Below are 25,475 nucleotides of genomic sequence, written 5' to 3'. Positions count from 1 at the left end.
CTGCAGCTTTTTCTCATTAAAAAACTTGAATAATACATTTTAGAATATTTTAAATCACAACTTTGAAACACATCCTTACCAGAAAATAATATTGCTAATAAAAATTAGCACCAGAAGAATCTTAATTCTTTAAAAAACCGTTTCCAATTACTTGTCGCACTTAACTCAGCTCTATATCGTAAGGCATTTACTATTTGGGAAAAAATTAAAAGAACTTTAACTTCACAACTACAAAACAGAGTGAATTTAGTAGTAAATAGAGAAACACTAACAATGACAGACTTTTAGAAATGTAAATAACGGTATATCAAAAATTTGTATCATTATACTCATTAGCCACCTACAAAAAAGGGAGCGTTTCTAATTAGCTGTCAACAGTTGTATGTATGTATGTACGTATGTGCGCGGCATGCGGAGAAGCGCTTAACGACTTTGCGAACAATTATCCTCATCCTCGCCTTCAGTGCTCCACATTCATTCGATCGATAGAACATTGACCTTTCAGGCGTTGCAAATTTCTAGATGGATGAAGTACAGAAACATAGAAGCAATTTTAATTGTTTCAAACTATTAACTAAATATATATACATATGTATGTATGTATGTATATATATACGAATTCACAATTCATATGTACTCATGTTGCATATTACATATGCCCATAGTTAGTGGTAAGGAGTTGAAATTGTACACGTTGAAGGCACTGCAGCTCATTGCCTCGGGATCGCTATAAACAATCGCCCGCCCCCATTGAGTAAAAAACGCGTTTATAGATTTGAGTGACCATAAAAGTGTACACGAGTGTTCAAGTTCTCAAGGCCGTATCTCCAAAACTTCTACTCGGATCTACTTGCAAATTTAGGTCAATATTCCATAGGTAGAGAATTAAATCAGACAATAAAAATTCGATTTTTTGAAACCCGTAAACCCATGTAACCCCTTAAGGCAAACAGCTGGAAAATTTTGACTGGAACTTCAGTATAGTTTAGAATTTTTGTGTGTTACAAGTACCCAAGGTGTGTTAGATGACAATGGGTTATCAATGATATACGAGTTTTGCTCGATTGAATTGTTAGAAGCTAATCTCGGCTTTAGTTTGGTTAAAAAATCAAGTCTTCATAAGATCAAATTTGAAAGTACCAATTCACGAACTTTGTGGAATCACAATACGACAATAAATTTTGCATAATTTAAATCAAGAATTATGGGAGCTTTGTCTTCTAAAATTCTATGAAGAGAACTTTGCAGACTCGTCTTAACTTCGGCTTCAAACTCTTCAATGACTTGACCTTACAAAATTGCATATAATCGATACGTATGTACATACATATGCAGGAATGTCTCACTCCCACACCTTATGTTATTGAATTAAAGTAATTTGCTCCAACTTTCAATTGGAAGAATGCTTCTAAAATATTTCGTTTGATTAAAGGCGCACAGCACGTTATTACAAAACACAATAAATTTATATCGTAATTCCACAGGTGTGTCAAATCAGTTTGGTCCACATATGTACATATGTACATATGCATGTAGGTGTTTGAACATTCTCGCACAGCATAAATACTCTGGAACTATAAGGAAACCGACTGAATTAATTGAAATTCCTCGAATTCCAAAATGCAAATTGTTTATCGACAGCTGTCGCATACAAATTTGTATGTACATATTAAGGAAAATGGAATAGAATTCAATTTCTCGATGCTGCGGTTGAATGCAGCAATTGCATGGATGAGGAGGGCCTGCTTCAACGGATTGTGCGTGTGTCGCATAATTATTCGCAGGAAATCATACTTGCATGTACAGATATTTTCAAAACATATATGTATGGGTGAATGCATAGCTACATATGTATATATGTACATATACGCTGGTATAAAGTTAAATTTAATTAGCCAACTCATGCCAAGAAGACGAGGCTTTATTTGAATAATTTATATTACGTCCGCGTGAATCATTTATTTATTGCGATTCTCCAGTTGTTATTCAGAACACTCATACATTCATACACATACACATACATGTGCCACATGATTCACAATTACTGGTTTGTTTGATCGATCTGTTATGAGTTTCTGCATTCAGAAATGAGCGATCGCTGGTAATTCGTTATCAACTCTTGCTACTTAATGCTTTGAATATTGATTCATTTTGGTGGCTATTTAGAGAAAATGTCACCATGTAATAAGTACGAGGGATATTGATCGACTTGTGAACTCGGATTTCTGCTCTTGGTTCGATTATTTACTAAAGCGATCCTTTGCCTTACTCCTAACTGCCGACGGATTTGATCAGTCTAACCTCAAAATAAATTTTACTCAAGAAAACTTGATCGTTATATACGGTGTAAACCAATTGGAGCGATGGCGATCTTCCTTAACAGTTCATCGAGGTAAGGAGGAAAAAGGGAACCGAGCAAACCAAATGTTCCGAAAATACAAAAATAATTTTACACTTTCTGCAGGAGAAACCGCAACTCGGCAGAGTGTGATTGTACGGTGGACCCATGTATGTACTTACTTATTTCATTAGGTAGTAAAATGACGCGAGTAATGACGTTTACATAAGCGACGACGTGTCAGCGCATGAAAGCTGCGACAGTGAATAGAAAATGAAGAGGCTCATTGCCACGTGGGTGTGCATAAATGTGTGTTCGGGGGTGTCTTGATGCGCTGAAAGTGGGGCGCGTGAGCAAACTTCAATGGCTAGACCCGATACACCTACATACATATGTATGTTACGTATGTACATATGAATGGAAGAGTGCCATTCCATTTGCAGTGCAGATTGTTTTCTCTCGGTAGCAGCAGCTGCGTTTGCCTGTGACAAAGGTGGCCCAAATGGTGATGGGAAATGTGATTAACTCAATTGTGATGACGGCGTTGCAAAGTGGCAAATGCGACACCAGAACGATCCATTTCACGATTATTATGTAGTTGGCGTCATGAAAGACAGGTTATCACCGCCTCCTTCACATCCACTATTCGTTTGTTCTGTCGATAAATAAGATGCATTGGCATGAGTTTGTTTTTTAAAATATGTGTTTACAACAGTTTAGGTTTACAACAGTCAGGTCTTTATACAATATGTTGTCAAGTATTTTGTTGAATTTTCTTCATGTTTGAGAACTTGACGATGTCTTCTATAATTCAAGACCGCGTATTACAACTTGTAAAATGTGTTTCTAGAATCCTTCGGATATTTTTTTTACTGTTTTTACTACTTCTTACACAAACATAAATATATTATGTGTCCAACAATATAGATGTGTGTGCATTTATGTGGACATCCTACCAACATAATTGCATGGCAAAACAAGTGTTTAGTAGTTAGAAATACAATTACTTTAATTGAAGTGCGTGTGTTTGTTCCTGTGCTAAGGCGAAACGTGCGAAGTGCAATTAAAGTCGGTGCTTGTCATCAACTCGCACTGTATCTGAGCAGAGTTAATTGCGCTGGTCTAGCATTTGAATTTTATTAGACACGCGATTGCCTTAAGTGACTTGTGAGAACTCTTACACATGTATGTACATATTTACTTCTTACAGATGTATGTACATATGTGCTTTAATTGTAATTTTTACTGCTTTTACACTTCAAAGGAAAACATGTGGATAATAATTGAACTGCTTTCTTCCCCTAAGGTGTTAGTTTCATTAAATTGCCTCTAAAACACTATCATCTTCTCCATGCATTCCCCTAAGTTTCTTCATGGATATTTAATTATCAGACCGAAAAAAAATTTTAGCTTTCGCTGCATCGAAGCCCTTGTACCATTCAAAGGTGCATTTCTTATACGATAAAATCGTATAAAAATAGTATTTATCGTGATTTCAATCATAAGTTTGAATGGCAGCTATATGCTGTAGTGGTCCTATCTGAACAATATATCAGGCTATATTATACATATGTACCGTTACCTCTGCCAAATTCCAGATTAATCTTTTAAAAACTGGGGGACAAGTTCGCATTATACAGGCGGGCAGACGGTCAAACTCAGCTTAAGCAAAGATATTTCTTTGAGTTTGAAGATGACTATTTCTAAAGCCTGTTCTAAAAGTTAAATAAAAACCAGTATAATTGAACTCCAGTCTCTAGAAGATTTTGCTACTAAATTAACTATAACACGCTTCAAAATAACGTTCCTCCAATTAAATACTTTAACTCAAACCTATTTTTCAAGAAATTTCAATTAAGTTGTCCTAAGTCTATGGATCTTTTTAAATAATGTTTAATGCAGGCTGTTCGATTTTTATTTCATTATACCAGTCTATCTATTCTTATACCAGTTTTTAGTTCGATTCGCTGTGTCAGTTAGCTCTGTCATTACCCAACCAACTAATTCACAAGCCGCTGCCAGATGCTTTATTGAACTAAACGGGGTTTGTCGGGAAAGTAATAGGACTGATTTTCTTCCGCCGCGATTGTACTTCGGAGCGTCCGCGCACCGACTGGATTTGGTAGAGGCCGTTCTTAGCTAACGAACGAGCTGCTGGTCAGTTATCTCCGAGCACCTAAAGAGTTTGGACAAACATTTTCACGCGACGCAGAGGTACGCGATTAAATTCTGTGTGAAACTCGGAAAATCTGCGACAGAGACGTTTGATATGATCAAGCAGGCTTACCCAGACTTTGGTTTAGCAAGAAGTGGTGTGTTTCGGTGGCGCCAGGCCTTTTTGGAAGGCCGGGCAGTGGTCACTATTGAAGACCGTGCTGGGAGACTTGCGACCTGCAAATCCAAAGTAAAAACGATGTTCATTGTCTTTTTTGACATCAAAGGCATTGTCCACCATGAATTTGTTCCTCCTGGACAAAGTTCTCAAGAGACTCAAACGAAGGGTCAATCGGGTCCGACAAGACTTCGCAGCCGATTAAAAGTTGCACCACGAAAACGTCCCTGCTCACATCGTCTTTCTTGTGAACAACTACCTAACCAAGGCCGGCAAGGACTTTTTTGTTTCCCTGCCTGAAAAGGCCGATGAAAGGCAAGCATTTTGAGACGGCAGAGAGAATCCAAGCAGCATGCACATCGGCTCTCAAGACTATTCCGGAGAAAGCCTTCCGTGACGCCTTCAATGCTTGGAAATCGTGCTGGCAGCGCCGCATTGTGAAACTTTTTAAAGAATTGTAACCATTGGTTCAATAATTTTTTTTTAATCAACTGTCCTATTACTTCCCGTACAAACCCTTTATAAGCTAGCTATATAATAAAAATAAATGTGGAGCCGTTAAGCTGATATCTTTTCTAGCAGTTGGCTTGCACATACAGTTGTGTTCAAAAGCGTAACAACTTACTATTATCCCGGCATGTTAAAACGAATTGGGTCCCGTGGTTTTCTGAATTTTTATGTTATTTGCTGACTAAGTTTATAAACAATTTTTCAAATTTACTTATTATTATGATTGTTAGATGTTTCCATGCTGGCAGTTCGTTAAATTTTCCAGGCAAGCCTATCAAACTTCAAAATAAACGGCTTATTTCTGTGCGGACTCATAGCCGAAAATTGAAACCGTGATCTTAGCTTAGTTTCTGATGGCTTTTAATAACTGAAAATTGCGGCAATGAGCATTTGCTCAAATAGCATTACTTTCTAAGTATGTACATATGTATGTATTTTGAAAGAAATTAGCCAAGTCATAATATTTGAAAAACGCTAAAAATTAAAACACTTGAAATGAAGCAACGCATCGCATTGCGTCGCACATCTTAACCGGAACTTTGCTTTGTTCGATTCCGCTTTCTCCTCTGCGAGCTTTCGTTGGTCACGGTGCGAGATGTTGAGGTCTTAACTGTCAAGTTGAATCGCTTATCAACGGTATACCTATTCGTGTGGTCGTACACAATAAACAGTCAACAGCCTGGCCGCCTGACAGTCCGACACTTGTGTACAAAGAGCCACCGTTCAACGAACTCCATAAATTCACAGCCACGCTGATGTATGTATCATCAAGTGTACACAAAGAAATTAAAGGAAATTATTATACGGTACACACAAACATGCACACATGCGTATGCATGAATGTAGAGCATGGGGGAAATATCCAAAAAGTTTTATTTTTACTGATCCGGAAGTTTTTTCAAGTCTTCGTTGGAAACGAAATATGCGTGCCTTTGGTTTTGGGGGCACATGTGGCACTCAGCCGAAGGCCTTGCAAAATTCATCGTAAATTGTGTAAGGTTGTAGTTAAAATGACCGCCTTGTCATCGAAGCTCTCAGCTTTGCCCAACTCAAAGCCTTTTGTCGAAATTTGTGGAATCATTGGACTAATTGGTTCATGGAAGCAAAAAGTATATAATTTTGAAAATATCGGGTGATTTTTTAAGAGCTTGATAACTTTTTTTTTAAAAAAACGCATAAAATTTGCAAAATCTCATCGGTTCTTTATTTGAAACGTTAGATTGGTTCATGACATTTACTTTTGAAGATAATTTCATTTAAATGTTGACCGCGGCTGCGTCTTAGGTGGTCCATTCGGAAAGTCCAATTTTGGGCAACTTTTTCGAGCATTTCGGCCGGAATAGCCCGAATTTCTTCGGAAATGTTGTCTTCCAAAGCTGGAATAGTTGCTGGCTTATTTCTGTAGACTTTAGACTTGACGTAGCCCCACAAAAATAGTCTAAAGGCGTTAAATCGCATGATCTTGGTGGCCAACTTACGGGTCCATTTCTTGAGATGAATTGTTCTCCGAAGTTTTCCCTCAAAATGGCCATAGAATCGCGAGCTGTGTGGCATGTAGCGCCATCTTGTTGAAACCACATGTCAACCAAGTTCAGTTCTTCCATTTTTGGCAACAAAAAGTTTGTTAGCATCGAACGATAGCGATCGCCATTCACCGTAACGTTGCGTCCAACAGCATCTTTGAAAAAATACGGTCCAATGATTCCACCAGCGTACAAACCACACCAAACAGTGCATTTTTCGGGATGCATGGGCAGTTCTTGAACGGCTTCTGGTTGCTCTTCACCCCAAATGCGGCAATTTTGCTTATTTACGTAGCTACGTCAAGTCTAAAGTCTACAGAAATAAGCCAGCAACTATTCAGCTTTGGAAGACAACATTTCCGAAGAAATTCGGGCTATTCCGGCCGAAATGCTCGAAAAAGTTGCCCAAAATTGGACTTTCCGAATGGACCACCTAAGACGCAGCCGCGGTCAACATTTAAATGAAATTATCTTCAAAAAGTAAATGTCATGAACCAATCTAACGTTTCAAATAAAGAACCGATGAGATTTTGCAAATTTTATGCGTTTTTTTTTTTAAAAAAGTTATCAAGCTCATAAAAAATCACCCGATAGAAAGGTGAAGAAGTCGTAAGCTATTGGAGTTCTGGTTAAATGAAATAACTCTGAAACCAAGGAAGTAATGTTGTGAGAATATGCCTGTATGCCCCAACATTAGTTTATTCAGTTGTATGTATGAATGGATGTATGTATGTACGTGGGTAGTAAATCAATTTTACAATTACCTTTGTATACAGGAGTTTCTATTTGCTTGTGGTTTTGTGCCTCAAGTGCTGCTGCCAACTTCAATTTTCAAATAATATTTTGTGGATTTATCCGAGAATAGTTGTTGCTTATCTATTGGCACGTGCCTCTAACAAATGTAGTTTGTTTAATGTCTTTATAATTTCAACGAAACAAAATACAAAATAAAATTACCTGAAAGCGAATCTAATTACACGTCGCATTTCGAAACTGTTTTCACTCGACTCGCTTACGTGTGTTCAGTGTGGTCTGTTGTATCACACATATACGGGGACATATTTACGCTTACACGACCATAAAGATATAATTCAGTTTTCAGTTTTGGATCGACACGTCTACAAATAATATGTTAAAAAACGTCAGATTCCCGTATAAATATGATAATTGAGTTTTGCAATTTCGTTTCTCAAGTTGAGACAAATGCTTACAGGTACGCTTGTACCAAAATAATAATATTTCTTTTTGTTTTTATTACAAAAAAACATAAAAATATATAACGCGCCATACATATTCGTGAATCGGAATTAAAAATGAATTTTTTAAGACATTTCCCGTGAAAATTGGTGCACGTTTTCGGAAAAGCCGCTCTGCTGAACATTTACCAAATATACATATGTTTAGTAAATTCCAGAAGTCGTTTGGTCGTTTTGCCTCTAACGCCCCTAGTGGCTTTTCCTATCACACGCTTTATACATATGTACATATACATATCATATTTGTATATGTCTTATTTATCCCAGTATTAATGGTCTGGAAAAAAACTGCTGGCATTCCGATAGTCAAGCTTGATAAAAGACTTTGCACGATAAACATTACAACAACTATAATCGCAAGTAAAACGATTATGGCAGATAACTGTACATATATATTATATGTACATACATATATATATTTTCAAACTTCCGGTTGGCATTATACCCGATATGAACATATGTCAGTCAATATATCTTAGCAAAATTTACTGAAAATATAATATTTTGTTATTCTAGCAAACCTTATTCAAACTTAGTAATAATGCCTAAAGTTTGTGCAATCAGCCCACACCCGCAATATACCCTATATAGTGATTTCCGACTTCCCATCTATCTTTTAACCCTTCAAAATGGTCTTCTATAGCATTGGGCATGGTTGTCTCCTGCTTTCCTTATCTTTAAGGTATGCAAGCTGGTGATTTGTATCATCCCTGCACTGGATTTAACGTTTTTAGCTAAGTAATTAGGATGTTATCGCAATCTTATTAGTTTTGAAGGAAACCCGGGGAAATGCGCCTGATTTCTGACCAATCGACAATATTGTATACAATAGGTGGTGGGATCTTATATTTCTAACTACAAATGGCCATTCTTTGATTCTCTGCATAAGCTCCTTGATAGCGCTTGAAGTAAATGCAGTATTGTACAAGCAAATAGATAAATTAAATAATTAGCACTTCGCGCTTGGCATCGAGGCCTACAAGTCATTGTCGCTGCTGAATCATATTCTTCACAAATGCTATCTTTAAAGTCATCACTGCCGCTTGGTGATACTATAAATACATTTTGCTACCAAAGTAGTTTATGCCGTATTGTTACAATCATCACATGTACATACATATGTATGTGTATCTTAATTACTAATTACACAAATTCGCATTCACACTTTTTTCGCTTCACAACCACGCGCTAATTGCGCCAATCGCACTAATTTCAAATTCCACAGCAAAGTGTGAATTCAGCGAGTAATTGCATTTGCCCCAATTAAGACTCAAAATGTTCTAACGATCGGAGACGATTGTGAAATGAGAGGAAAATGCATACTCACATGTGACATTTGTATATTTGTATGTACGTAAAGTGGTTGAGTGAAGAGTTGCGAAGAAGTTGGGAAATATTAAAAACATTCCTCCCTTATCATCATTCTGTAGGGCACATAGATTATTATTTGTCGGTCAACAACGTTTGTCTGCACGATTTTGAGCAAGGGTTCTGTTCCCTGGTGTAATTTGTTGTTCGGGCAATTAATTAAAAAGGGCCCGCCGGGCCAACGGATGACGCTTAAACAGAGCGGCCCTCAATAGATGTGGTTGTGCAAAACGCTTTAAAATGTGCGAACTTGGGTGTTATATCGTACTCCCTTTTTTGGAAGACGATGGTCGCTGGACAAATAAATTATTTTGCAAACCCATCTTATTTGTAGTTGGTCTCCCCATAATATTTTCAGAATATAACAACCCAAGTTTTATTTTTCAAGAGAAACTCAAAATTATACGTACTTTAACTTATGTGATTTCGGTTTCGACTTATGTTTGTCTTATATCATAGGAACCCATTGTTTTGTGCCGCTTAACAAAGCCGGGATGTTTATTTCAGCCACAAACAGCCTGTCGATAAGTTTCGGTGGGCATGGCTGTTGTTCCATTTACACAGTGTAATACATTTCTGGATACGAGTTCGCAGCTCATTCAACTGTTTGAACTCTTTCTATTCAGTCTCTATTTCTTACGCCATTATCTTTGGTTTATGTGAGTTGTTCGTTTCGCCCTTTTCATGCTTTGGCGTATCGAAAACATCTATTGTGTACGTTTTTGAAGAATAGGTTTTGTATATACATACATATGTATTTATATGTAACCGATTAGATATGTCATAGGTATGTGGCGCTTGCATATAGTATTTAATAAGAAGAAAGTGAATTTTTTTAATTATAAAGTTGCATGATTTGCAGTCTCACTTAATTGGTGTTTATATGTATGTAACTTTATTAAATCAAAATCACAATGTTGAGTTTCTTTAAGAATTTCCCCAACATAGAATTTGCCCTTTTTCCTATTGAAAGAGGATTTGCTTGTGGAAGTATAGAGGGAAGCCTTATTTCAATGAGTATCTCAACAGATGCTTTTGTCAGCCCCTCAGGGGTTTCTTAGCTGGTGCGGTTATCTCCTCTTCAGATTAAATGAATCCTTATAATTCTGCTATGATTGGACTGTGCCTCAATGCAGTGCATTCACTTGTCAACCAGATGTGTTCAGATTTTCTTTCTTGACTTCGGCAGTGTCTCTTACCCTTGTAAGTGAATAAAAATACACGCCTTTACTTATTTCAGTTCCAATTGAACCGTTATTGAAGATAATGAAATGAAGGATTTGTAAATGGAACACAATACCAATTCAATTCTGTTGTGGCCTCGCAGTTGTTGTTGGCTGCTACACAACCACTTTACCGCGATTTGTGCAGCAAATAGAGTACAACACATGCATTACCCGCATAATTGTGTGGCCCTTACTGTGCGTACGAGGTCTTACCATTATTTGGCTTGTCAGAAAATTCTTCTCAGAGACACAGTTAGGAACAACAGTAAAGCCTACGAGTATCAGTTATAGTATAAAATGTGACTGGTTGTGTCTTGCGGGTGCACAGGGGTACTTCGGGGTTTTATTTCATATGCGTACATATGTATTTGTATCCTCGATCCACGATCCACGCTCCATCGCTCCAATAAATTTTCAGCATTCCCTGCTGTAATCAGCAGCTGAAAGGCTGAGTGTAGATATGTACATCGGTATGTGCGTATGAAAATTAAGAACGGGAGAGAAAGAGCGGATTATATCTCCTTTGCTCTTAGTTATCGTTGCTAGTGCTACCCTAGATGCACTTTGTTGTAAAACCTTCACCCCAGTGGATACACGACAGCTGTGTGATTCTTAAATCCCCACAGATTTCACACATAGTCGTATATTTATGAACCACATACTATATCTAGTGGCTTATCAGCAGCAAATAATGTGAAATTAAAGCAATAATGCCTTTGTAACTACATTTCTTTGTTCACATTTTCCTTATTTTCTTGACATTACAGACTGTGCTCGTTGACAATAACGCGCCTATCCATACTGACACCATTGCCCGGCGACATGACGTCACTAACGTTGGCTGTCAAGATGCAGAGCTCCAAGCGCACGCTGCGCTCCCACGAGATACCCATAAACAGCAGTGGTTTTACGCAAAGTGGCGCTTCCGGTGGGGCAGTAACCGGCTCGACTGCCCCCAACAGCGGCGGCGGCGCTGCTGGCAACATTATACAACAGAGCAACTCCGGAGCTGCGCTCATCGGCGGCAGCAGTGGCAGCGCACAAATGGGTTCGGCCATAATTGGCACACCCGGAAATATTGGAAACACGGGCATTGGCATTGGCGGAAGTGGCAGCGGTGCGTCCATGACGATGGGCGGTTTCGCCGCTGTCGGAGGCGGCGCTACGACGATGCCACTGGCAGAGACTGAACTAGATCTACACTTCAGCCTGCAGTATCCGCATTTTATTAAGCGCGACGGCAATAGGTGGGTACCCGGAATTGTTATGCAACCTCTTAAGTGTAAGTGTATGTCTTTGAGTTGGTAGATTTGTTAAGATTTACTGCAAGCAGCTATGGTATAAAGCCAGTTGGTGTATAGTGAATCAATTTTGCAGTATTTCGTTAATTTATAATAAAATTACTGTTATGCTTATTTATATTATGTTATTATGGTAAAAATTTTGAAAATTCGTTAATTAATCTTGCATTGCCTGCTATTTGTTTGCGATGTGATCCACAAGTTAACACTCTTACTTTCATCATTTCTTTCCAATGCTTGCAATACAATTACTTCAACTCTGGCAAACTGAAACTGCCCTTGAATGTTACCATGCAACAAAACTCCTACACTAATACCACTACACTACTCTACTACCAACAACAATAACAATCAATAACAATATTAATGCCGAAATTCGCTGTGATGAAATTAAATTTTTATATAATATTTGCCAATTAACACGAATGTATTGCTGACTTATTAATGTACCATAAAACACCGCAAACCAAACAATTACTAACGCCACATTGCTCATTCCGTTAATTGAAATTAATGAATATGAAAATGACATTCTCATTGGTGCTTTGCATGCGTGTGTAAAATGTTTATAATTCATGTGTCATTGAAATTATTAAAAACAACAACAACAGCAATCGCATTGGCTACAATTTACCCTTTTCTCCCTTCTCACGCTCAAATGCACATAGACTGGTAATATTGTTGCAACGACGCAAGAAATACAAATCACGCACCATCTTGGGCTACAAAACCCTGGCCGAGGGGATTATACGCATGGATGCGGTGCTGCAAAAGTCCATGGACATGACGGTCGAACTGACGGCAAGTGGCAAGAACGGCCGACCGGGCACCACGGTGGCGTGTCTGCGCGCCGAACGCGTCTCCTCCATTCCAGTTGATCAAGACAATAAGAATAACAATAGTGTCCTACTAGCAGGTGAGTGGCCCTCCAAACAACTAAAATGATCAAAATATAACAGTTTTAAGATGCCCTGCTTATGCAACCGTCTTTTGTATGTGGTCAGCTGAACATTCCTACACTCTTCGACAATTAGTTTGCCCAATGTGGTTTCAATATTTTTTAAGAAAAATGTATGGGCTTGCTGTGAAACATGCGTGTTCCGCGAATTTGAAGTGAAATCGACTTTAATACAGACCGGCAAACAAAAAAAAAAATGCCAATATGAAATGTCACTTCTTGAGTCATAAAATTTAATTTAATTTTGCGTAATAATATTTTTATTCCTAGTTACTAACTGAATGCTTAATTAGAGTAAGGTTTAAGACTACACAATCAACTAAATTTTCTCTGTCTATTTTCTAAACGATGAAATTACAACAATTCAATTCTATTTAACTTTTTTACATCTTATGTAATATTAATCTTGTATTAACATGAACATATATTTTGTTTTAAGACTTTGATACTCTTCGAAAATAGCGTGACCTAATTAAAGTACAAAAGAGAAAAGCTCGAACAAGCCCACTACCAGTTAAATCTCAGGTTAATTACCCGGGAGCGGTATCCGAAATTTTTATTCCAGTTTGAGGTTGGATCGACAAAATTCAACCAAATCTCGGGTGTGGGTATGACAGGCAGGGTGGTTACTACTATTATTCATTATGTTTTCCAATAAGAGCCCGTATGGTAGTTTCGAAATTCGGAATTTGAAGAATTACAATACATTTTTATACCCTGAACAGGGTATATTAAGTTTGTCAAGAAGCGTCGGAGATCCTATAAAGTATATATATAAATGATTAGTATGTTGAGCTGAGTCGATTTAGCCATGTCCGTCTGTCTGTCCGTCTTTCTGTATATATACGACATCCCTCAGTATTTAAGATATCGTGTTGAAATTTTGTAAACGTCATTTTCTCTTCAAGAAGCTGCTCATTTGTCGGAACTGCCGATATTGGACCACTATAACAAGTTCTTGTATGGGCTCATACGCATTGATCCATGATTCGTCACCTGTGACGATCTTATAAACGTCTTTTGAAGCACCGCGATCGTATTTTTTCAGCATTTCTTTACACCAATCCACACGAGCCTTTTTTTGAGCGATTGTCAAATTGTGCGGGATCCAACGAGAACAAACCTTTTTTACGGCCAGGTGTTCATGCAATATCGAATGTATGCTGGTGGGAGAAATGCATAGGCATGCCTCTATCTGAAGGTATGTTACATGACGGTCTTGCATTATCAGTTCACGTACGGCATCGATGTTTTCTGGCACAACGGCTGTTTTTGGACGACCTTCACGGAATTCGTCTTTGAGCGAGCGTCGGCCACGATTAAATTCGTTGTACCAGTTTTTCACAGTGCTATAGGATGTTGCCTCATAGCCATACAAAGATTTTAGTTCATCGATGCACTCTTGTCGTGATAATCCACGTCGAAAGTTGTGAAAAATGATCGCACGAAAATGTTCACGAGTTAATTCCATTTTTTGGCCGAGATGAATTTTTTAATGCCCTGTAAATAAAACAATTCACGATTAAATGACAAAACGTTCTGAGTGATGTTATGCTAAAAAATGTCAAACTTTCCAATGAAAATCTCAGATTGCACCTGGCAACACTTAGTGTTGCCCTAGGCCAGAATATATATAGCAGACCTCGTATAGATTATTTCCTAAGGTAACAAATGGTTCAGATCGGTTAACTATAGCATATAGCTGCCATACAAACTGGACACATAGTTACTAAAAGAAATGCACCTGTGAAGGGTATATTAGCTTCGGTGCTACCGACAAGGCCAGAAGTGAATAAATACAATTAAAATCAAAGCTGGTCAACATGATTGCCAATACCATTTTGTATTTTTTCATAGAGGAGGTTCACTCATTTTTCAGTTCAAGCCGATATTTTGTACCAACTTTGCTAAACGGACTAGAATTTAGGTTCATTTTTATAGAGGAAAGAATTTTGTTCTGGGTTTTTAGCAATGGTTAGTTTAAAATTTATGCATGCATGCTTAGGCTGCTGAGTTATAGCGAACCCTGACAAAAATTGCAACAAATCTGGGTTGAGTCCTTGAGATTAGTCGCAAAGTATATATGGCACTTTTGAAGTTGTTATATGAAACTAACTAACAAAAGGTCTTTTGAGGGGTTTCAGCGATTGACTAATGTGTGGAGGGATTTCGTAGTATTTGATAGATTATTGAGAAATATCGGTAAGTGATGCCACTGCATTCCAATCCTTCAAATACATACATATGTATATGTATATTCAAAAGTATGTGTTTGAATATTTCGGGTGTACTATCATTAAAGATGACTTACTTTTTTTCGGAATTGTTGTATGCACATAGACTGAGATATTTATAAAGAATGCTCCACAGCCTCAACGGTTACATTTTTATCATTTACGCATGTCTTTATTTATTATTAAATGACCGACGTCACTCGAATGCCCCAAATAGCAATTCGAAATTGCTGCCGACCGGAATGCCCATTATATTATATGATCTAGAGGGCGTATGTGCTTCGCTGCAGTAAATGTACACACATTGCTATTACAGAATATTTCACACAACATTATTTAATAATCATTATGGCCCATTTAAGAGTTACTCAACTTGCTACTTGTTTTTATATTTACTTGCACACATGCACACACACCCTCGTAGAAGAGCGTTGGATAATTGAAATTGTGAAAGAAAATTACACATGCAGCATTCTATTTCCGTGCGCTGGGCGAGCATACACATATTTCAGTTGACCTAACACGCCATGCCGCATGTTGCACGAACCGACAGCGAAAAGTGATGTGTGAATTGGAAATTCCGTTGTGTTGCGAGTGCTAAGGAATTTCAAAAGAACCGGAAAATCAGAAGAAAATTCGAAACGATGTGTGAAATCAGGCAGCTGTCGTGCTTCCACCGCTACAACACCGATAGTAAGCATGCTTCATTCATTTATTGAAATCGTCATTAATTGAAGGCAGTCTATTTTCGGCAAACTATTTGCATAATTTAATAGCAATTTTCCCAACTTTTATTGAATAGCTGTTTGTGATCTTTAGTCGCCCGAAATGGTTAAATTGCAACAACACGCTGGTGAGGAAGCAACACACAATAAAGGAGTAAAGTGCAACAATTGTGTTGTTATTGCAATGCGCACAGTTCCCGTTGCCTCAAGCTGTTCGCAAAAGTTTTCGAATGCGGCTCTCCTTTATTTGGCTGCAATGCCACCCCAGATTCTCCCTTGACTTCCTACCGTTTTCCAAATTGTTGCCTAAACTTCTTGGATTCCATCCGCAACTTTTGCATGAATAGTTTTTCAGGTTGCGTTGGCATATTCTCAGTGTGGTTTTTCCCACTTTGTTGTCATTCGCCTGTTGCATGCCACATGCAGCTACAATTTGTTGCGTATTTCGTGTTGTGGCTGGTTTGGTTTCTGCTGTTGCTGAGTGCGGTTCATTGTGGTGGTTTCCAATTACAATTTCTTGTTGCTAAGTCATTCCATTGTGCGCTCAAAAATAACGTTTTCGTTTTCCAAAGTGCAGGTGGTGGTAATTGGGAAACATTTTGCAATTATAGAAAATTCATTTTCTTTATAGCTGAGGTTTATTCAGAACTTGCTCCAATCTTCAGCGCTGTCCTTCATATCCTGATAACAGTTGTTGGCAATTTGCAAGAAAATTTTTCGAATATTCCACTGGAGGGGACCGCCAGGTATGTTGGAGTAGCAAAAATAAGTATTTTTTTGACGTTGTGTTCTTGACATCTTGGCTTTCCATAAAGCCAAACATTCTCTATTGGATTGGAGTCTGCTGACAGTGTTGTCCAATCTAAAGTATCAATATAGCTTTCTTGTTTCTATTGAGTACGAGAGTCTGCTCTTATGTTTTGGATTATTGTCTTCTTGCAGGATCCAATCATAGCTGTTTTTGCCGTAAAGCATTTGAGCTGACTTAATAGTTTTGTTCACCTAACGGTTGTATGTATCACCTAAAACTAAACGACCAAACAAATTCGCCTTCGGATTCGAGAATCCTTTCCAGATAGTAGTATGTCTGCCTGTCTGTTTTACATGTAACGGTGCATCTTTGTGCTTAGATTGTATAAAATGAGGTGAAAACTCGCTAACTAACAAGCCTTATGTACCTGAAGGTCTTCTACGTTTCCAGTTTCTTCATCTTGGTCAGTCCACCTCTTGACAAATGTACAACGCGTTTACACAGCTTCTTTCGGTAGAAAATGTCAGAATCCAAGGGACCGTTCAAAGAAGTTTTAAAATAGTGGGTGACGCCCATATCTAGAGAACACATGCGACTAAACATTTTTCCACACACTACTTATTCGTTGCCTAGTTTTTCGCAAATTTCCTATAGTATAATCAGGTTCATTGATTTTCCTTCGGTCATGTCTATGTAGGTTTCAAATGTTATGTTTTTTCGCATTGGAACGTGATATACGTAATCACGTAATTCCATGCGTATGTATATGTATATAGAGGGGTGTTAGGGTGTTTATTTCGCTGCTACTCTTCTCCTCGGTTCGGCCAGCCATCAAGTCTTGACTGAAAATATAAATAGAAAAGAGCTGTGAGTGTTATGTACGCGTGTAATTTTGGCTGGCTGCCAGAGCGCACTCGTCGCGGTGCAGCCTGAGGGTCAATGCGGCAAACAATGTGTTAAACTTTACTTACCTAACACGAGTATGTTTACCGCACGACTACACACAGTATGCATAATAATCGTAGCAGAGCCATTGCAAAGCCGCTGACGAGCTGCACTGTGCGAAACGAATTATTAATGCGCTCCTCAACTCGCTTAATTTAATTCAATAACTTACTCAAATATTGGATTACTTTTGCGAAGTCATTACCTCTTTAAATTTAAGTTTTTTTGTTCGAATCCTAGTTGGCAGTAATTTATCGTATTCTTGTCGAGGCGACCGCGTTCTGTTTTCTTATATTTCTACTTATTTGAACATCAATTATTCTTCTGGCGAAGACTCCGATTTCGCGGTTATAGCCGAGTTAACACAGTCAGGTCCTTTTCCACCCGATTTCTCTTACGGAGTAGAGGTCTTCCTCTTCCTCTTGGTAATGAACGGCTCGGAGAGGTCCTTGCCCATCGTGACAAAGTTTTTGATGTTCCTCAACGTCAGCTTCAACAGCCGTATCCCCGCAAAGCTAATGGGATACCAAGTTCAGACATAATGGCATAGACGGAGCTCCCATAACCGCATTAAAAAAATGTCCCGCCAAAAGCAATAGACGTGGAAATGGGATACAAAATGGAAAAATATTTTAAATTCCTTGCTGTGTACTACGGGTATGTATTGCCATCGTATATTCGAACGACAAATATTCCGTTAGTTTAAAATTGGAACCAGCATCAAGATCGTCAAGCATGCTTAATGAGTCCATCTACTCTCTAAATATACTAATTTTTTCCTCATTTTGTCATACATAGTTTTTGTTGTAGCTTATTTAGGTGGTACGTACAAAGGCATTTGTCCTTGTTCGAGATTTACCTACTGAACTTACACTCACAAGCATAAGATGCCGCACTCTTTCCTCAGATCTCTCATCGACTGCTCTCTAGTCAACCACCGAAAGTACTCTGATGTGAGTGTGCTCGTGTCTTCGTCCTTCGCTGCTCGGGTTGGCATTTGCATGAATGAACGTCCACCCGCATGTTGTTTGTGGCAGTGAAATGGGTCCATTGTTCTCAATGGGGGCTAGGGGCTCAAACGCTGGGTGCTGGGTTTCATGACGCTTAGTTGCGCTCGCCTTCAAGTGTTTAATGACAAAATGCGTAAATTGTGTCAAGCTGCGGTGTCGTTGAGTTGTGGTTATGAATGGCATTGGTGAGATGAGCAGCCTGCCCCACCGCCAGGTGCTCAGTTTTATGATAGTGCTGGGAATGGTGGCTAACGGTTGGCTTCCTGCAGTTGTGCTTGATTTTTTAATGCTTTCATTGTTATCTTCCATTTTTGCCTTTTGGTTTTATTTGATTCTTTTTGTCGCGTTTTTTGTGCGGCAAACTCTTGGGTTTGTGTGTCTTCATGCCTTGGATTGTATTAGTTTTGTTGGGGTTTCTTATATTGTCGCTGGTAAAATGGTCCTTTTCGTCGCTTTGCCCATATTTTCCGCAACACATTCAATGTTTTTTACTTTACTACCACGCTTGGTGGGACTAGTACGACTTGGCCCGCCTCACCTGGAAATAAAGAACGGGCAATTATATGCTATTCTTGCCGCCTGATGTACGTTGATATGTTCACTTTATTCTCAACGTGAATTCTCACAATTTGTTGGCAACACTTCGCGCCGGCTTCTGCGAATTTTACAACCCCGCGGCTTAAATTGTGTGACAGCCAAGGATGTGAAGGTGTCAAATGACAGTGCTAATTAATTATAATTTATTATGAGTGCTGTTGTTTGACGTGTTTGTGTCGCTTTTACTTTGGTGAGTCAGCCAACTGCCTAAAAACGACCATTTGAAAGAAGTCGACAAATACTCGTATCACGAAGTGAGTTGACGAAATGCATGAAAAAATTATTTTACAAAAAGGCAATTATGCAACCTTTCTTCCTCAAACTTATTGTTAACATTGTGTCCCTACCCTCAAGAAGCTAATGAGGGTAGCTCAAACATGTTTGTGAATAACCCATTTTGGCATTATAGTACTAGATTTATGCAATCTTTGAAAATGAATCAGGCGTAGAAATGGAAGATAGCAAAAAGTAAAATATAAAAGTTGTTTGGACGCTGCGCATTTCTCTTTTCGCTCTAGCGCTCTAACACTTACGAGTTTCGTTCCCATACATTTTGGCAATCTTGCAGCTATCTATGAGAACAGTGAGTAAATAATCACACATCTTCTGAGAAAATCCTATGACTCACGTAATCTTATAAATTTTTATGGCTCGCGAATACTGCAAACATTTGAGTTAGACATATGGTAAGTTGTGGTATTTGCGGCGATAATAGCAGCATTTATTTTTCCATACCCTCTAACGTGGGTTGAAAAGTTTTCGATCAGACGCTGAAATTGCTTGTTATAAGTTTGGACCGATAGGATCTCCCACATGAGTCATTATAGAGTACATCAACAGCGAGCCTTTCTTCTGTTTGACGTAAATTCATCTATTTCAGTCTCTAACCTGCTTGAAGAGTCCACCTAATTGTTTACGTATCTCTGTAGATATCATGTTTTATAAGTAAGTATCTCTTTTCAGAGCTATAAAAAGACCTACCGAAGTTAGTTCCCACCTGTTAATTCTTTTGAATATTTCATTATGTTCCATTCTTTATTTCTTCGTGCCACACGCGTATCTCTATCCTTCCAACGCTGTGGTTGCTAGCTGTTATTTTGTGACTATTTTATTCTTTTAGACTACTTGAAGCTATTTTCGTAAACGAAGGAAATTTAAATATGAGTGAGTAGAGTTGTATGAGTGGGTTGTATGAGTGGGTTGTGTGTCCTTTCGCTTGTCCTATTCCTATCCATAAAATAAAGACACTAATAACTTGCGTGAGAAAAACATAAATTTGATATTGAAAACTGTAGCTTCAGTGCGTATTAAACATATGTATGTATGTATGTAGGCAGCATTTACTATAAATGCGAGTCTTCTCTCGCTTAGAATCAATAACAGTTGGATGAGTCAATTGATATTCATTTCACAGATAAGCGCCAGATGGCATCAGTAAATATAGAAAATACCTACCAGGTTAAATAAATAGATATCCTACTTATTCTACTTTTAGCTATTCTTTAAAGAACCGTTCAAGTTCAATCGAAATATGTATTTACGGGTTTAAATGACAAAATCACGGACATGTGCTCCCAACAATGTCTTTTTAAAGCACCTCATCACGTACAAAGGTATTTGCGCAGATGCCCGCTTTACCTGTTATTCACCTTATTTATAACTCATTGTCAACATCTGTGGGCTTTGACAATATCATATCAGCAAATAGAGTGTGCACAGCCTTTCTCCAAGCTGTCATATTTCCCGACAGACACACGTGTGCATTTATTGGTTAAATATTGCTAAGCTTTGCCACATGCCAAAGGCAATCACTAGCTCGACGACGTCGTGACCGGCCGGCTAAATGGGCCTCATCTCGGCCACGGTAGAAGAAGAGAAAGTAAAAATAAAGCCGAATAGTAAACAAAAAACAAAAACAAGAAAATGCCTTGTAAAATGTAATCAAATCAATGAGTCAATTTGAGTTCAAGCAAAGATAACGGAATGAAATGGAGCAACATGCTGTGTATGACTCCGCAGCTGCTAAGGCTGGTAAACGTGAGGCGCTGGAGGTGCAGAGTTGTGCAACAGACTGCGTAAGAATATACCGGGAACGTAGCCAATTTCTGCAATTATGAGTTTATTTCTTTGGTCAACCATATCTTTCACATTACTCAATTAATTAAATTCCCATTCCTCGTTCGCTTTCTATATAATCGTGCTAATTTCGCCTCCTTTTGTAGTCACTCCATTAACTTGAAGACGATCGAATAGTGCGTCAAATTGTATCATTTTGGCTCGATGAGTTTTATTAATGGAAAAATTGACCCTTTCAAGGGACGTAAAAAAAATTGTAAATGCAGACAAGTTTCGTGTAACACCGACAGTCTACGCTGCTACAAAAACAAAAATATGTAATTTGTTGCGCGTGCGGTTTGTTCTATTTTTGATATCAATGTGTAGTAAACAAAAATATTAATACAATTGCGGCATTCTGCTCACGACAGCAATTGAGCATGTTGAACACCGTGTAACACCACAAGTTGTGTTGCTGAGCAGCAAAAGTACGTGAGTGACGAGAAATACTCCACATTCTCGTTCTGCTGTGAGTTCGTAGAAATAGAATCGTGTGCCGGCCTCCGCCCTTGCCGCACCTAAAGAGCTGTCAACAAGTGCTCAGTGACTTCACGCACATACCTGACGGTGTATTGGGCGCTTAATAGCGCCTGCCCAACAACCTATGCCACCCAAATTTTTGACAGATAAGAAACCGCGGTGCAGGGGATTTCATGGCGCATTAATTATTGCCGTCGACGTGTCCAGAGGGGTGTAAGTTCTAAGTAATATTCTCTTGTTTCTTCTGGTTCTATCATGAAGGGTGTACTCGTGCGTGTAACTTTTCAAATACCGTATCGGAAAGCATTGGTACGAGTATAATAAATATTGTCAATGTTGTTTCGGCACTGATAGTTGTCGGAAGCAGAATTCAAAGTCACAAAAAGTTCCAAAAGATGCCTTGAAGCTGATATTATGGCCTGATGTTCGGAAGAATTTGTATTGGTTTTCGGTATCATGGCAACAAATTTGATTGGTTCCGCTATCGTCAACAAACCAAGATACTCAGTGCTGATACATTTGAAAGATCACGCTTTAATGTATTTCCATTTTCCATTAAAACATTTTGAACAAAACATAAAATGTCTTAGTTATAGAATCAAGGGAAAACTCGACATATTTTAAGAGGGTTCACGATATGTGTTAAATCAGATTTGATTATGTGAATATCTAACTTTTCTCATAGTAGCTAAATAACAATTATGATTCCTCTTGGGCACTACATCAACCCTGAGTGAACCAAATATACAATATATACCGTTTGAAAATCACACTCAGTGTACAAAGTTAGATAGATTTTGAATTTATTTGAGCATTTTCAATGTTTTCCTCGTAATCTATTTTACAAGCCAAACGCTAATATCTGTTAAGTTTACAGCTCCGTAGTGTGATAAACGCAATTTTTCCTTCATAGTAGTAGTAATGTTTTTAAGCAGCACATTTCCTAGTGGGTGTGTGAGGGCACATACACCCGCTCATTTATCCACATATTTGTAAATGTCTGATGCATTCAAAGGCGATAAAAATACGACTTATAGCCATTTTTTTGTTTTTGAGCACTCGTATTGCACGCCTCGTATGGGCGATTACTCACTCGCTGAACTTTTGCACGCTCTAAGTCGCATTGGCTAGAAATGCTTGAGTGCGAGAGTTAGCCCGGCCGAATGAATGACTGATTGTTGATTGCTCGCGCGGCCCAGTGCTAGCGAACAGTAGGAATTCGACTACACAAGAGATACCTCGTTGGCGCGGCACAAGCGGCTCGTGTACCAGTAAACGCTAAAGCAAGCCAGTGAACGCGTTCGCGTACGCGCGTATTTTGACGAAAACCTTGACAACAGTCGCGCAGTTTTTGTAGCGCGTTGCGGTGTGTTGCGGGCCAAAAAGTGAAATGGGTTAAAATACTAACAGAAAACAATTTTAACCTGAGTGATCAAACAATAATTTATATGCGCATTTAATTGCGATATCGTTAGATTTTGTTGTGCCTTATCGCCTTGTAGGCATTCAAGAGTGCACGAGTACCCACTTACGAGTAATCTAAACCAAACCAAAAACAACAACTTAACCAAGGGTGCCGTGTGTGTAGCTATTTAAAAATCGCTAAGATCTCGAATTTGAAAATCAAGTGATGCAAACAGTCTTATCAGCTCCGCAAATTATCTAGAAAGAACGCAATCTGGGCGTGTCTCAACCGTTATAGTTCCTTACTATCTGTTGCGTTTTATTGTCATACAATGCCGAATCTACGCATCCAAAACAACAATAACTATAATGAAAACAGCAACGCAAACAATGTTCAAGCCACAAACAAAAGACGAACGTTGCGAAAGTTCATGAACTTAGCTCATAACCTTAAGAATAGCAATAATAACAATCATAGCCAGAATGCCAATCCAAATCCCAATCCACAAATTACCATAAGTAATCCACACGTACATAACCATAATTATCGTGCAGATCGCGTTGCTGAATATTCAGACGAAGACGAAGAAGGAGAATTCAGTTCTGGTGAGTTTAACGATGACGCCGCCGAGCTGGGTATCCCCGGTTACGATCCCAAGCGGGACTACAATCCGAGCAAGCACGACATGCGCAAGTACCGCAAACTGCAACGCTCCGAGGTGGAAGACGTCGCTCTTGGCACCAACCCAGTGGATAGTGACAGTGAATTCGAGATGAAGGACAAGAGCTCGTCACGGGCGAAGATCAGCCGGGTAAGTACATTAGCGGAATGCATAAAGTGCCGCACAAACATACATGCCTCTACACTTGCAAAATAGCCGCGGTTTTTGGGAATGTAGCTGGGTGTTGTTTATGCAATTTTATTGAAGATTGGGACAAAGAATTTTTTGGGGAAAACAATTTGAGGAAATTTCTTAGACAGAAGAGTGTGAGAAATTATTAAGTGTTTGAACAGTTTAGAAACTTATGTTAAGCATTGCAAAAGAAAAGTACGACTACAAATGGGAGCGTTGGTTTCTTTGTTAATAAAGAGCTTAGTTAATTAAAAGAAAAATAGAAACATCGATGAACCCTGAGTAGGATATATCAAGTTTACCACGAAGTTTGTAACACCCAGAAGTAAATTATATATTTAAATGATCAGTATGTTCAGCGGAGTCAATTTAGCCATGTCAGTTTTTGATATATCGATCTGAAATTTTTCACACGTCTCCATCAATTTTGGACCACTTTCGCATTTAAGGGGTTTTTTCAATAAGGGCGCTACAAAAGTTTTTTTTTTTAATGAAACAAAAACAGCACATTCGATGCCATTATGTATGGAACTCGATTTCCTTTGTATGGTCACCATGGGCACGCTTGCAGAAGTCCTGACCCAATTTTTGATGGTTTTCAAGCATAAATCGACCGATACGGCTGCAATTTCATTAAGGTCTTCAATAAGTTGATTTGACATTCGCTGAGTGGCTTGTGGCGCCGTCGTGTTGGAACAACATATTGTTCAAACCCACATAATCTAATTTGGGCCAAAAATATTCGGCTATCATTCAGCGGTAGCGATTCCTATTCACAGTAAAGAGCCGGTCTTTATCGTCACGGAAGAAGTACGGCCCAATGACGCCGCCGGCCCAAAAACAGCACCAAATCGTAATTTTTTTGGGATACAATGGTGACTCATGAAGTACGTGTGTATTGCTGCCTGACCAATAGCGCATATTTTGCTCATTGACGAAACCATTCAGCCAGAAATGAGTCATTTTCAGTAAATTGTATATGGTTTGTTGTCCAAAGCAATGGTACAACCTCCGGAGAAATTGTTCACACCGGAACACAAATCATATAGGTACCATACGAACGGTCGGAATCAAGTTGTTGTATGGAAATTTTTTTTATTTGACAAGGTACGTTTTTTGTTGATGCCTAGAGGTCACCAAAAGTGTGATTGGTTAACATATAATACCCATGTTGCTCAACCCCGTACCAATTTTAAGGGAATTAATGAAAATCGCAGTGTTACATTTGCCAGGTCACCACTGGAAATTCATTGTATTTTTATATTTTCATTGCAATGCAATTCATTATAATACAACCAGTATAGTATAAATAATTTTTTTAAGGCGCTTGTAAGAGTAATATAGAGTCTTTATGAAAATGATAATAACAATTATATATGTACATAGGTAGGTGTCGGGCATACGGGAGGAAAAAATTCAAATATTGCTAAAATAAGAGATAGCGAGCATGAGGTTTATTAACGTAACCGTATTTCTAGCGAAACTGTGAATAATAATTACAAAAAAAAGAATTATCTGACTCAATGCGAAAAGTCACGATTTGTTAAT

General features: G+C 38.5%; 1 protein-coding gene across 3 annotated transcripts in view; it reads left to right on the top strand.

The window, feature by feature from the left end:
- Positions 1–25,475, top strand: part of LOC126760607 (phosphofurin acidic cluster sorting protein 2) — a 50,388-nt gene that overhangs the window by 11,357 nt on the left and 13,556 nt on the right. For 2 of the 3 annotated variants that reach the window (XM_050476389.1, XM_050476372.1), the window contains exons 2-4: positions 11,321–11,800; positions 12,466–12,770; positions 23,629–23,885. In XM_050476389.1, the coding sequence (XP_050332346.1) occupies positions 11,321–11,800; positions 12,466–12,770; positions 23,629–23,885 (1,042 nt within the window). The remainder of the gene's footprint in view (positions 1–11,320; positions 11,801–12,465; positions 12,771–23,628; positions 23,886–25,475) is intronic. The other variant, XM_050476380.1, reaches the window with a different exon arrangement.

This window comes from Bactrocera neohumeralis, chromosome 2 (genome assembly GCF_024586455.1).
Source record: "Bactrocera neohumeralis isolate Rockhampton chromosome 2, APGP_CSIRO_Bneo_wtdbg2-racon-allhic-juicebox.fasta_v2, whole genome shotgun sequence".
Taxonomy (NCBI): domain Eukaryota; kingdom Metazoa; phylum Arthropoda; class Insecta; order Diptera; family Tephritidae; genus Bactrocera; species Bactrocera neohumeralis.
The sequence above is the reverse complement of the archived record's forward strand: the minus strand, read 5'-3'. Positions and strand labels throughout refer to the sequence as shown.